At 41.3% G+C, this 14,842-nt stretch overlaps 1 protein-coding gene across 1 annotated transcript; it reads right to left on the bottom strand.

Annotated features, from left to right (window-relative positions):
• Positions 1-667: 667 nt before the first annotated feature.
• stk11 (serine/threonine kinase 11) lies at positions 668-12,917 on the bottom strand. Its single transcript, XM_079452957.1, has 11 exons — positions 12,667-12,917; positions 10,540-11,352; positions 9,130-9,213; positions 8,770-8,859; positions 7,681-7,813; positions 7,371-7,507; positions 6,164-6,291; positions 4,740-4,797; positions 4,421-4,614; positions 3,985-4,218; positions 668-2,485 (listed from the first exon to the last, which is right to left on the bottom strand). The coding sequence occupies exons 2-10, from the start codon at positions 10,812-10,814 to the stop codon at positions 4,019-4,021; spliced, it is 1,299 nt and encodes a 432-aa protein (XP_079309083.1). The 5' UTR covers positions 10,815-11,352; positions 12,667-12,917; the 3' UTR covers positions 668-2,485; positions 3,985-4,018.
• Between the last annotated feature and the right edge of the window lie 1,925 nt (positions 12,918-14,842).

Raw genomic sequence — 14,842 nt, forward strand, 5'->3', positions numbered from 1 at the left:
AGCATGATTTATACAGTATAGGGTTTGTTTATTACCGCCGGTTCCGATGAGAATGTTTCATTAATCTAAACAGAATGAAAATCTCCCATTATGTACATCCATCCCAGAATGCATTGCTCCTCATTTCATGTCTTACTGAATCTTCGTTTATAATGGGTGACAAGTGTCTTTATTAAAGCAGGTGACATGAACTTTAATAAGCGCACACGCACACACACTCTGCATGATGCACTTTCTTCATGTATTTGTGATTTCACACGGTTAGCGTCACTAGATGAAACGTCTGTCTCTGAAGAAATAATGAGAAATGTTTCTTTTTAGATGATTATTTTACTGTTTTAAAGAGTTTTGATATACCCGTTCACCCTCAGCGCATCACATGCTTTTCTTTCTCATAATCATCCCATCATACACATCACAATTTCTAATGAGAAAAATAGTGGCTGTGGATTTCATCTTTCTGTGATTTTATTGGATGTATAAAAACATCTGTTTATTTTGAAACGGAACTGGCAGCAGACTGACGGTTGAAGGGGAGGAGTTAACGGATGCTCCGCCCAAGCCGTCTATCATATGTCATTTAAGATGGAAGTGCATTTTCTGATTTTAACTGAAGATTATGAGGGCACACACATTTTATAAAGAGAATGACCCACATTAACTGTTTACAATAAACGCTGCAACATTTAATGAAAAAATAGGCATTGCCATTTTTCTTTTCACTGGGACTTTAAATGTCAGTATAGGAAAGGACTGTTGCCATGGAAACAGATAGAGGAGATCAATGACCATAATTCTGCACGATCCTGCCTTTTACTTTCACTCTAATCATGTTTTTCTCACAAAATTCTGCAACGGAACACAAACAACATGATCTCCAGCAGTCAGAGAGGGCGGAGCTTCTCGAGTCATGATGTCATTTCTGGCTTCCTATTCTATGACGTCATTATCCTGAACAAGTGCACACAAACACACACATTCAACAATAACACATGCGTGTGTGTGTGTGATACAGTAGAGATCAGAAAACTTTAGTGTTATCGACACATCATCATCATCTCATTCACATTTATTCATAACCTCTGTTCTGAGTTTTGTTTCTTTCTGTTTGTTTGTCTTGTCCAGATGCATGTTTTCTTCAGATTTGAACTGACCAGCAGAAATGTTTTGAATACATCAGAAATATGTGTTAACCCTTGTGTGACATTCAGGTCTGTGAGACAGCCTCACTCTCACATGTGTATTTATTTCAGATGAACCAGTTTTTCTTTTTCTGCTTTTTTATCAAAACATGAACACCATACGAGGGTAACAGAAACACACTTGTGCGTAAACTGTAAAAGACTCTCTCCCACATTTATGCATTTACTTGCACCCAACGATGAACAGAACTCATGGATTAATGCGACATTTGCTTCTTTCTGATGTAAAAAATGATTGATAACGTAATAAAGCAATAAGTGAATTATTGCATGTTTGATCTGTGTAACGTGTGAAGCCGTGTGTTAAATGAATGTGAAGGTGTTGAGCATCATGAGCAGAATATTGAATCAGAAGATGAAAGTGGTGTGTTTCTGCAGCGATGAGTCACACGCACGCACACACGCGCGCACACACAGCTTTCAAACCTTTTTATTTCTCCCACAAGCTCCATTTATAATCTTACTCAAGTAGATTTGCACCAAAATTCCATTCAACAGATTTTCTCTGACCGTACAATTACACTGTCGGTTATTTGCTGGTGTGTCTTGAAGAAAAGGGAAATAAAGGGAAAGGTTTTGCAGTTTAGTTTAGAATAAATGCTTGAATATATGGGGATTATGTGTTTGCTCATGATCTGAGCCCTTTAATCAGAGGAAAGACATGAATCAATGAAACTAAAGACTGTTCTCCCACAAACAAGCAAACAAACGACCATCCAGTCCGCTTCCGTCGGGATGTGTTTTATATAAATAATACTTAAAAAATATTTAACGGGAACAAAAACAAACCAAACGAGGGTCCTCCAAACTCTTCCCAGCATGCAGTGTTTTAATGCTTTAGTTTTTTTAAACATTGCTGATATTCTTCTCATTTGTGCCACAGTCTCTCTCCATGAACGGACGTCTTTGTATCATAACACAACTGTAGTTCATTACTGCAAATGAAAAGATGCTCTAAAACTAAACCGTGAGGTCACACGTGCACCATCGGCTCGCTACACAATAACATCCACGAGGTCTTTGGGTGCCGATCAAACCGGGTTGAGACCGGACACAGAACAAGACAACAGAGACCTCAGCGAGAGATAGAGCGAGGAGGAGGAGGATTGTGGGAAAAAGGGGTCCGTTCTTTAACAGCATCCTCAAATGAAGTGTGTCCGTTCCAGATGCAGTGGAGTGAGAAACACAAAAGTCCGGATGCCGTCTGTGTGGAGTTCATATAAAGGGCAGAAATGTGCGTTGGGAACAGCGTTCAGTATCGACTGCAGGGAAACAACACAAACCTGCAGAGAAACCACACACACAATGCAGGAATTAATACAACATCTCTGCTAATGATGTTTTTAACACAACACAACTAGGCATGGGACGGTATGATTACCTTTAGCAAACGTGTCACGGTTTCATAGCCTTAAAATGATTATTTTAGTCACAGCCCATATATTAGGCCTTAACATCAAACATCGTATTACATGACTTCATTATTTATTTTGGTGTAAATAAACCTTAGAAACGGTATCACAGAAAATTGTGGTTTGGAAACCTTGACTCTTTCAAACCTCGGTTTACCTTGAAAGCGGTATTCGGCCCGTGCCTGAACACAACCGGATCAAGTACTTTCTATCAGTGCAGCTCAAGAGATGATGGTGTGTGTTTGCTTCTAGTCGTGTGTAAGCTGTGATCATCTAAACACACATGACAACATAACTAAACGCGAAAGCCCACGAACACACCATAAATAGACACAGACACACATCACAGCATCCTCACAGACAGAGAAACAGAGAGAGAGACTGAGTCATCACATTCACTGCGGCAGCAGCATCTCACGAGAGTGACAGAACCCCACCCTGCACACACACACGTTTGTACTGCTATACTGGTGGGGACATTCCATAGGCTTCCATTCATTTTATATCGGGCTTATTCTGCCATATTCTGTCCCCCCACCCCAACACTTAAAGCCCCAGTGAAATCAGTGTGAACCTTCTTTTCCTTTTATTTAATATAAGTTAGCCATAAGGATGTCAATAAAGGGATATGCTCCTACACACTGACTAAATTCCCATTTAGAAGATACATGCGTTCCGTTTCAAGTCTACACAGAATGTTGTATGTTAAGGCTTTAGGGAAGAGATCGGACATCACAGCCTTGATGAGTAAAGGAGAAGACAAACACCAGTGTAAATAACAAGCTTCACATGACACATCATCTAATGTTCTCAATAGACTTTTACACCACTGTGGCTATATCGCTGACTGTGCCGTAAACTAAAAACGCTATTGGTTATTAGATTAAACAGTTTTATTTAGTGAGGACCAGTAAAATGTCCTTACAATTAGTTCACTCTGGTATTGAGGGCATTTGACTCTCACAAATATAGCCAAACCAGAACACACGCACACACATGTTTCTATCAGGCGGCTCAAGTCTCTGTTGAGAGGGTAGCTGCGCTTTATGTGCTAAGGAAGGCTGAAAAACGCCGTAGACTCGTTCGGCACGGTATCTGGGTCCATCAGATCCTTCAGAGGCGCAGTCCTTCATTGTTGTTTCCGATCACGTCACTACTAGAGCAAGCTCCTGATTGGAATATCCGCTAAAGTTAAACATTTTCAACAGGAATCACAAGCTACACGCATCAAATGATCGAAGCGCTTCATTCGCACCGCCTCATTCACACGAATCGCGCCGCAGAATGTCTATCACGTCTTTGCATTGACTTAACATGTAAATCACTTCTGCTTGACGCTTCATTGGCGTCTGGTGTGAGCGCAGAGTCACCTGTACAGAGGAGCAGAAGATCAGATGGATGAGGTCATTGCTGCTTGCAGGTGGAAAGTTTGCGGATCTTGCTCGCTGCGGATAAGCCCTTCCTGGAGGGATTTGATGAAGAGCTGGAACGCCGCTCAGATTTGGGTTTCAGCGCGGCCGACTCCGTCCCGTTCACACACAGCGGTTTGGCCACAGCACACGTACGCTCTGGAGGACGCTCTTCCTCATCCTCATGCACTTGTCCTGCTCAAGACAACACACGCACACAGCTTTAAGAACCAGAGGAGACAAAGATGTCTTTAAGATCATCATAACACGCTTTAGAATAAAAGGTACAATGATTTTCAGATTTGTATTTCCCCACAAACCTGTCACAGCTTCAGACTCTGACAAACAGAATGTGTTGTGAAAGGGTGTCTGAGGGTTTGATTCGCACTGAACTCACCTGGTACTGTGAAGTCCTGAGTATATATGATGTCATCTTCCCCGTTGAACATGTCGTCGTCCTCCTCCTCACCGTAACCATGGAGATCCTCCAGGTATGGCACCACTGTCATGCTCCGCCAGGGGTCACGGGTTTCAGCGCTGGGCGGGATGGGGACGGGCTGTTCTGAGGGAGGGTGTTTCTTACGAACCCAGCTGAACAGGGAGAGAAAATAAAACACGGACACGTTGGGTTTAATATAACCGAAGGAAATCCGAACGCGTGTGTGAGCACTACAGCAGTGACTGATGGGAAATCTGAGTGTGACAGAGAAACTCACTTGTGTTGTCTGATGTGTTGTATTGAGAATCTCTTCACAGGATCATATTGCAGCATTCCTGTCAACACGAGATGAAGAAACACAATGATGATGTGCATAACTGATACGGTGACTGAATGCAGTATGTATAAAGTGTGCACTGTCTAGTGAAGTGATGATAGTCTGTATGATCCATTAAGCTCATGTGCTTTCTGTAATTCACTCTACAGAGACAGCAGGTGCTCGCATGTGCTTGTGAGAGGATCAAATCTGTCTGTCTTTACCTGTGCACGCACACACACACACACACACAAACGTACAAACACAATCACGAACACACGCACACAATCACACATACACACGCACACACACAGGGACACACACAAACAATCACACAATCGCGCGCACACACACACACACACAAACGTACAAACACAATCACGAACACACGCACACAATCACACATACGCACGCACACACACAAGCACGCACGCAATAATGCACAACCACATACGAACAAACGCACACACACAATCACACTCACTTGCACAATTACACAATCGCACGCACACTCACACTCAAAAATCACTGCGGTCTGCAAAGGAACAACGACTAGTGGTACCATCCCATAAAGGAAAAAGTCACTCTCCCGTACCTTCTCTGGATCTGTTCCACATTGGTGGAATGATCTACCAGCTGCTACAAGATCAGCAGACTCGGTTGCCATCTTTAAAAAAGGCCTAAAAACGCATCTCTTCCGTCAACACGTCGCTGATTGATTTATCCTAATTCTCTTCCCTTTCCTTCTTTATAAAATAAACACTTACTAACCTCACTATTCTTAGCTTTGTATACTGTGCTAGGCTTATGTATTTTGTTGCCTATGTTGTTATAATTGCTTCCAATGTTTCCTCATCTGGTCGCCAGTGGCAATCTCAGCAAAAATATCATTTATATAATTTATATCATTATTATAATTTATATGCGGTGGTGATCAGTAGAATTAGTCAATATCAAGATGACTGTCACATAAATAAACGGAAAAGCAAGCAAACGGAGGCGTCTTTGTTGCGGACGTGTTTTAGGATCTTAACTCCTACAGTCTGGATTTTTATTTTGTTTATTATCAACATTATAAATGATAAAAACAGATATTCTTACACACACACACACACACACTTTGTTTACATGAAGTGATTTAAAACGAGGTATTAAAAGAGCAGCAATATGAGATTAAAAAAAACAATGAATCTATCTATGATATAAAATGATCCGTGTCTAATGGAGTCACAGCGCCATCTGAAGATCAAACCCATGAACTACAGCCTAAAGCAGAATAAATGCACAAACAGGAATCGCACTGATAGAAACTTGATGTTGAAGGTCAGGATGTACTTCTACGGTATATGACAGTGATGTGAAGAGGAAGATATTAAAGATCTCACCTCTCAACAGATCAGACAGCAGCGGTCCGCACTCCTCAGGAACAGTGTAGTCACCTTTCCCAATGTTCTCAAACAGCTTATAGATGTTGTCCCCTTCAAACGGGTACAGACTCGTGGTTATGTTGTATCTGTGAGAGGACAGACAGACAGGTTTAGTCAGTGCCTGGAGAATTGGCTTTACTCTTCATTTATGAACCCATTTTTAAAGCTCCCTGGTGTTATATATAGCCAGGTTTCCGCCAGCATGGTTTTTTGCACATCTGAAATGAGTGACGGCCACAGAAGAGGTGCAGATTCTGCAATCCTCCTGGCCTACAGGCCGTATGAAGAGACAACTAGGGTGGGATGCAGGATTTTAGAAATACTGAGGTCCAAAGACAAAAGTCATTGACGTCAACATTACTAATCTATAACACAGTAATCTATTAGCATTTTAAGACTGTTAGAGATAACAATAGCTACAACAATGTCTTCTCATGATTGGAAGCATCAGTTCAAATTGTTTATTAGTTTAACAATATTTAATAAAATAGGTTGATGCTTTGTGCAAATATTTAATGCTGATATCAAATAAGATGGCATTAACAATGGCAGCCCTTGAGTGGTTTATAATTTCATTTGATTGGAATCAGTAATAATTCATTAAACAATAATCGAACACACAAAGTTAAGAATACTGAGGCCACTAGATGACACATCTACATCATTCATACAGTGTTTGTCCTCATTAATCTGCATGTAATAAAGGTATTGCGAACACTGCATGTTGAGCTTTTAATTCATTTAAATGTATGCATTCAATGCGTTTATATTAGACAGTGACTAGATCAGACATTTGTATAGTTTCAAGCCATTATACCGTGGAATGGCCTATTTTAGTCTCAGTGTATAGATAGATAGATATATGGTAATGCAGGCGTTTAGCACGCTGAGGTAGATCAGATCTGAGATCAGTCATAGGCTTTTCTACAACATTGGCAGCAGTTCTTTCAGGTTATCCTGTTATTTATGATTTATTACACACAATGGAAAAATGACATATGCCGTATACCTGCGCATACCCTGCACTACACAAGTGGGTATACGCAATGCCAACGGGCATAGTGTAGATTTGAGCACACTTGTATTAATGGATCTGTCCAACACAGAGTTTGATGCACACGTTTGTTTGTTTGTTTATGTGCGTGCGTGTCTGATGGGAACTCACAGTGTGACTCCAGCAGACCAGATATCTACTTTGAACCCTGAAAACGTTTCCAGGCCGTTGGCAATCTCGGGCGGCTGGAACGCTGGAGACCCTTGGCTCGTCCGACACGTGTCATCCTCTGCGAAGGGGCGTAGAGCCTGGAGGTCAAAGGTAACAATGTGGTAGATGTTTCAAATCCAAGTTAGGTTTGTAATTTTGATATCAATGACTCCTTAATAATCCTCATTGCTTCAGTCAACATACAGGACTACTGCATTAAACCTGAAGATAACATGTGACTGAAGAGACAGAGCAAGCATCAATCGCTCACCTCCGCTACACCCAAGTCAGAGATCTTTAACGCCCCGTCTGTGGTCAGCAGCAAATTCCCTGGTTTGATATCTTTGTGCACGATTCCCTGGCTGTGCAAGTATTCAAGACCATCCAACAGCTGACAGAAGTACCTGAGAGACACACGACATCAACATCTGAATGATACAGAGCGTGAAATCAGTTCCCTTCAGAACCTCAAACAGGAGTGAGTGTCTTCTCTTTGTATAGTGTGCTCCTGACGCGTCACAACATTCAGAATAATGTTATTAAATAATACTGCATTTACATTTAGCAGAAACTTTTATCCAAAACGACTTACAGAGAGTTCAGGGAGCAATAAGCGACATGTCATAAAAGAGCAATAATACATTAGGTGCTAATACAAAGTTACTTATGTGCGTATTTAAATTAGGGCTGTGCAATTTATTGAAATATCGCACATGTGCACATCACAATGGTTTGCGATAAATGTGCTATTTCATTTTTGGAAAAGTTTTGTCCGGTGAAAGTTTTATGTGGATGCTGATAGTATAGTATCTATCTGTCAGGAGGATGTTTATCTGTGGCGTATGCGTGCGTGCGCATGATAGCAGCGTGTGCTCGTTCTCTGACGCAAGTCAATCAACAATCCTCCTCGTGAAGTGACATTTTTTACATTTATTTTAGTTTGTTCACAATATGTCAGATTTGTTGAATGCGACAGTAAAACATGGCTCTTCACCTTCAGAAGATGTAGTGATGCTTTATTTTTCCTCAAACAATGTGAAATATATACTGGTTATATCATTTCATATATATATATATATATAATTTTAATACAATTTAAATTGATTTTAGAAAAATAAATATCGCATTATTTAGCATGCTACCGCATAACGCATTTTTCCTCAATATCGCACAGCTCTAATTAAAATGATTTGTCTTCTTAGGAAACGAATTTGAATTGATATTATCTTAGAAGTTTATTTGTGGAGTGCTTCTCAAACATAAGAGCACATATAAGATCATGTCTGGATTAGCATGGACAGTATCTACAGTAAAGCTGCTGTGTGGACAAAAAGCGTTTTGAACTGAATGGATGTCTTACCCGTGAGCTTGGAACACTGGAAATCTTTTCTCTGGAACACTGTCCAACATCTCCTGCATCCCACACACACAATACTCCATGATCATATACGTGAGAGACGAGTAAAGGAACAATCAACAGAAACACGTCACAGCTTCACAGACAAACACAACAGTGTGTAATGCAAGTTAAATATCACATGTCATGTTTGTGTGCAGAATTATTCAGGAAATATGCAAACAATGATCATTCTGCAAGTTTATCCAATAAATGAAAACAATATAACCAGCATCCATGTTTCACATTCGTTCATATTGTTGTTCTTTGAGCATTAATGAGGATCGGAGTGTAAATGTGAAGATGTTTGAAAGGAAAGGATATATTTTCTGCTTCTCCTCATTGTACAGCACATCCACTAGCTGAATGATGTTCTTGTGCTGCAGTCGTCTGAGTAGCTGAATCTCTCTGCAGAAAAACACAACACATGTCAGAAGAAACACGTGATGATGTTTGAGTGTCCAACAACTGACACTTAAACACAAACAAGAAGAAATAACTCAATGTGGTTATGGGTGTTACGCTCATGTGACTGCTATGATGGTGTTAGGTCAGTCAGTCATGTTATCACAGGTTTGTGTGTGTTTAGCTGGTTAGCATGACCTGTTAACCCTGACATGCATCACAACTAAGGCCCCGGTCACACTTGCCGTTTTGCTCCAGACTGCGACCAAATGTTTGCATTTTGCGACTAGCCAATTTAGATTTTTTTCGAGTTGTTATATCCAATGTGAAAAGTGGAGTAGATCCTATGTGTATGAGAAGGACAGAGTCCGGAGCTGTGCGCCATGCACTTTTGGTTTATATAAGCCGCGCAGCAGCAAAGATACACAACTAGACTATTATTGACGTGATGTTTCTCGCAGTCTTCCCTTCGGTTACAGCTCAGCTCGAGTTGACAGACACAACGTGAGCGCATTACTACGATTCGCTGTTTGCTGTGACTGAATTTGATTAGCCTGAGGACGAACGATTTGATATTTCACCAAACTAAACTAACCGCGTACTCGTAGGAGTAAAGAAATAGACATTTATCTGATTACTTGAGACAGCACTGAATCATTTCCAATCCAAAATTGTCCTTAACACACAATTCATTCATCATAAGAACGCAAGATGAGACATTTTATTTTGCTTTAACACTATACACAATAAAATATAAACTTTTCATAGAAAAACACAAGCACATTTTCTGTTGGTTCAAATGAATTCAGTAGTTATTTGGTCTGATGTATTTAAAGTTGAAACGGTCTCTTTACTTGGCCCTTCCTCTTTTAAATCAAACCACTGTCACCTTAAACGCATAGACAGGTAGCATTTTAAAACGATTTCAACACATTTACAAAAACTTACATTTCTGAACAAATATAAACGCATTTACGATATTATAGCACGGAACTAACAAAAAAGTCTGCAGATTCTGTATGACCCTGCTATTGAGTAATGTCATATCCCTCTGAAATTAAACTAAACTGTACATTGTCCTTTTATGTGAGTCTATTTATTAAATGTTGTCAGTAATACAGCTATTTCGGGGGAACTTTAATAATTGCATTGCAGGCTGATTTAAGGTGTAGCCCCTGAATGTTCTGCTTGCGCTCTTAACAACTCACTCAGGGGCTACAGTGCCACTAGTAAATAAAGTTATTCTGGAGCCCTGCATTGACTTTCATTCATACGCAATACCTCCAGCAGTGTGTGTGTCTAAAGCCGCATGCAAGTAAAAGGTCTTACTTCTTCACATTGGCCTCTCCGTTGGGAATCCTCCTTAGTTTCTTCTTCTTCAGGATCTTTACGGCTCTGCGACACAGAGTCTCTGAGTCCAGCATCTCCTTGACCTTCCCGTACGAGCCTTCTCCCAACAAATCGCCCATCAGATACTTCCCGATCAGCTTGGCACGCTTGCGGCGGGGCTGGTAGATGACATCGGTGGAGTCGATGCGGTGGATGAAGGTGTCCATTCCCATGAGCTCGTAATCCAATTGCTGAAGTTCACCACCCAAGCTCATTTTCTCTGCCCTCTCTCTCTCTCTCTCTCTCTCTCTTTCTCTGTCTGTGTGGTACAGGCCTCAACGGCGACGCACCAGATGGAAAATTAGCTTTTCCAAGGAAAGTGGCAAAAACAGCAAAACAGTTAGTAGGACAACACAAGAACCAAGTGACGGCTGGAGAACTGCAGCAGTCGCATCGCTAACGTCCACGTCTGTTATCCTCTCAACGGTTCCACACGCCAGAAACTACAGCACCTCTCAAGGGTCACAAGTGTTTGGTTTCTTTGGTCTGGAGGCTTGAATTAGCCCAGGCTGGGAATCATGGGTACCCAGCACATCTCTGCGGTGTTCCACGAAATCTTTACTTGTATAGTCAAAAGCATCCAGCGTGTGGACACGAGAGCCTGGCGAAACCTCCTCTGGGTCTAGAACAACATGTCACTTTCAACTGGTAAAGGTCCACACAGCGAGCGATGTCTCCTCGGGAATGTGCGACGGGGAACTACGATTTCCAACTTCTGTTCAGCATTATGGAGAAAATAAACGTCCAAAATACCTACAACAGAGAAAAGACAAAAGAAAAAAGCCTCAGCCTGTGTGATGTCTAGTGAATGTATGAAGTTCACACACACGTTTAATGCGATGACATTCATATTTACTACCCCGTACATTTAATGGTCACACTATAATCAAATCATCATATATCCTCTACTGGACCGCAGGAGTGATGACGGATGTACAACCATTGCGTGCACATAAAAAGGCCATTGAAACGTGTCTACACAATGTTCCTCGCACATATCGAGATATAAAAATAAACTTTACCAGTAAATACGTGCACGCACACACAGACCATCTTTATGTAGTAACGTACAGGGGCCTCGTGCATCACGAGTAAAGGGCCGTTCACATTAGAATGATAACTAAGTGTTAAAATCATTGTTAATTCAGGATAATAGTGGGGTTCACACCATAACGACACAGAGAATCATATCTTTGGTAAGACTTTCAGAAGCATTAAATATACTGTCAGACAGTTTCTGACTACTGGTGATCAGACGTGGCTCTGATGTCAGAATTAAAGACTGAAGGGGTCAGAAAGCTTTGTGTTTACAGCGGGATATTAAATATGTAATGTTTTTGACGTTATTGTTTTCTGGTGTGGATCTCAATGTAGTTACAGTTACGGCCCTTTCCTTGTGCATGTTAAGATTCAATTATTCATTCATCAACACACACGAGACACATGAAATAACTAGCCGTGGATTATCCGTCTTATATCACGGTCATTATCCAAGTTAAAGCTGTTATTGATGTTTTCAGTGTAGCTTTAGATCAAACCGCTGATAATGACGGTTATCTTCATCAGTTTATATTGAATGTAATCAAACTGACCGGAAAGGGTTTTAATGCACAGCCTCCAGCCAATCACAATCCAGTATTCAAACAGATCTGGGTATATGTCACTGAGGAAAGACACATGTTCTACGAATATGCTATTCGGCTCGTACCGCGGTGTTATCGTGCGACGCCACGGTTTGTTCGCATCTCACAACTTAACTAACGTTACTGTACACATACACAAATCGCGTATACACAAGTCAGTCATGGACTGATAAACATACACATTAAAAAGAATCTTTCGAGATCAACGGTTATAAAACTGACGGATCTGATTTTCCACTGCGGTAACGATTAAACACAACCCGACGGAGTTTATCAATATAAAAACGTCTGTTGTGTGTGTGTGTGTGTGTGTGTGTGTCAGTCAGGTGTGTGTTGAGTGTGATGTTTGTGTCGATGAAACTGAGCAGTTAGCAGCGGCTAACATATATCTCTGTAACGGAATAAATCCGTCGAATCAACTGACCTGAGGTCGGCATTCATTAACACGACTCGACGACGGATGAAAACGCTCTCCTTTATTCCTCTTCTGTTTAACGTTCGTTTATTTTCCCTCATCCGTTCCTCACAGAAGCTGCTGCTTCAAGGCTGCCGCCATCTTGTTTACCTCCCTCCCATCGTTCGTTCGCGCACGCGCGATAGCGTGAACGCGTACGCCGCCCTAACGAGCGCGCACCCGCGACTCTCCACGACAGATGTGTCGATCTTTCGAGCGTCCCGACGACACATGTTCTACATTAACATACAATTTCATGTGTAAATACTTATTTCAGTCATTTAAACGTATATGTAAACACAACCAAATATTGCTTAAAAGTCATTACCATCAAAGTACATGCTGATATATAATAATAATCGATTATTATTGTTATTTTGACAACATGAGAAATCTTCATATGTGTAGGGAGTGGATGAGTGTCTGCTCATGTGTGGTTATATATAACACGTGTTAAGCCTGAAGAATGTCAAACTCAAGCTCTTATTTCATTACACCGTCTCTTCTTCATGCTTACAGGCACAAATACACATGCATTTCATTTCAACTGTGATGTAGGAATGTCAATAATAAACAGAAGCAGGTGGTGTACACACACAAGAATCATTCATGCGACACCGTTCGCCTTTATTTACAAAAGCTAAATAAATACGTTTTCAAGCATTTGCTGACTACATGTCTATATAATCTTGACAAGAGATGAACGATCTTGTAGCGGAATACAGATCTACACTCAGACCCGAGGCCTCGAGGGGGCAAAAGGGGGCATTGCACCCTCAGACGTGATTTGTGCCCCTGTTCTGTCAATTTGTGCTACCCATCGTGTTGTGCTACCCATCGGATTGTGCTACCCATCGTGTTGTGCTACCCATCGTGTTGTGCTACCCATCGTGTTGTGCTACCCATCCGATTGTGCTACCCATCGTGTTGTGCTACCCATCGGATTGTGCTACCCATCGTGTTGTGCTACCCATCCGATTGTGCTACCCATCGTGTTGTGCTACCCATCCGATTGTGCTACCCATCGTGTTGTGCTACCCATCCGATTGTGCTACCCATCGTGTTGTGCTACCCATCCGATTGTGCTACCCATCGTGTTGTGCTACCCATCCGATTGTGCTACCCATCGTGTTGTGCTACCCATCGGATTGTGCTACCCATCGTGTTGTGCTACCCATCCGATTGTGCTACCCATCGTGTTGTGCTACCCATCCGATTGTGCTACCCATCGTGTTGTGCTACCCATCGGATTGTGCTACCCATCGTGTTGTGCTACCCATCCGATTGTGCTACCCATCGTGTTGTGCTACCCATCCGATTGTGCTACCCATCCGATTGTGCTACCCATCGTGTTGTGCTACCCATCGGATTGTGATTGGGATTATTTAGGGGTGAAGGGTTAGTCCTGTTTTGTATGGAGGTAGCTACATTGACAGGATTGCCCAAATTGTCAGAACACCCCTTCAGTTTCACCTTAGAGTGACGGAAATTAAAACGGATATCAACTTAAAGTAAAGATGCCTTTAGTTTTTCATTTATGTTTATTCATGCAGATGCTTTAATCCAAAGCGACTTACAGACGAGGTCAACAATGGAAGCAAGTGGAACAAGGACGATAAAAACCACATGTGCAATACTGTCTCATACATAGCAGCACAGTATACAGATATACGTTTTTTTTTTCCGTTAGAGATTTAAACCATGAATTACTCTCTACTTTCTGTATCGGAAAAAGTTGGTCTTAATCATGCTTGAATCAGTTTTCCTCGTTGACTTTCATAGGTAACAGAAAGAAAACATACTGAGACCTGTTTTACTGCGCTTATGCCTTTTGTTATGTTGTTCCTATTGCTTCCATTGTTTCCCTCATTAATCAGTCGCTTTGGATAAAAGCATCTGCTAAATGAATGAATGTAAATGTAACAGGATGATGGGATGCGCCTCGGCTTGCCAGTGTTAGTTCAGGTGAGTTATGGCATTAAAATATGATTGGACAGTGTAAACGGGTTGCCCTATTGGTTGATTATCCCTCTGTTCCGCATTCAGACACATGACTCTCAGCCGCACATAGTCAAATACTGTTTACAAACTAAAGGCACGACATAAAAGAGCTTCCTGTTAAAACAGCGTGAAAATATATGAAAAT

Source organism: Barbatula barbatula, assembly GCF_947034865.1.
Source record: "Barbatula barbatula genome assembly, chromosome: 3".
Taxonomy (NCBI): domain Eukaryota; kingdom Metazoa; phylum Chordata; class Actinopteri; order Cypriniformes; family Nemacheilidae; genus Barbatula; species Barbatula barbatula.

Bases quoted from the DNA above. Each gene is read 5' to 3' on its own strand.
- stk11 (XM_079452957.1), bottom strand. From the start codon at position 10,814: ATGAGCTTGGGTGGTGAACTTCAGCAATTGGATTACGAGCTCATGGGA. The intron at 7,814-8,769 runs GTAAGACATCCA...TGTGTCTCTCAG, and splicing joins CCAGTGTTCCAAGCTCACGG to GTACTTCTGTCAGCTGTTGG. The intron at 7,508-7,680 runs GTGAGCGATTGA...TTTGACCTCCAG, and splicing joins CTGACTTGGGTGTAGCGGAG to GCTCTACGCCCCTTCGCAGA.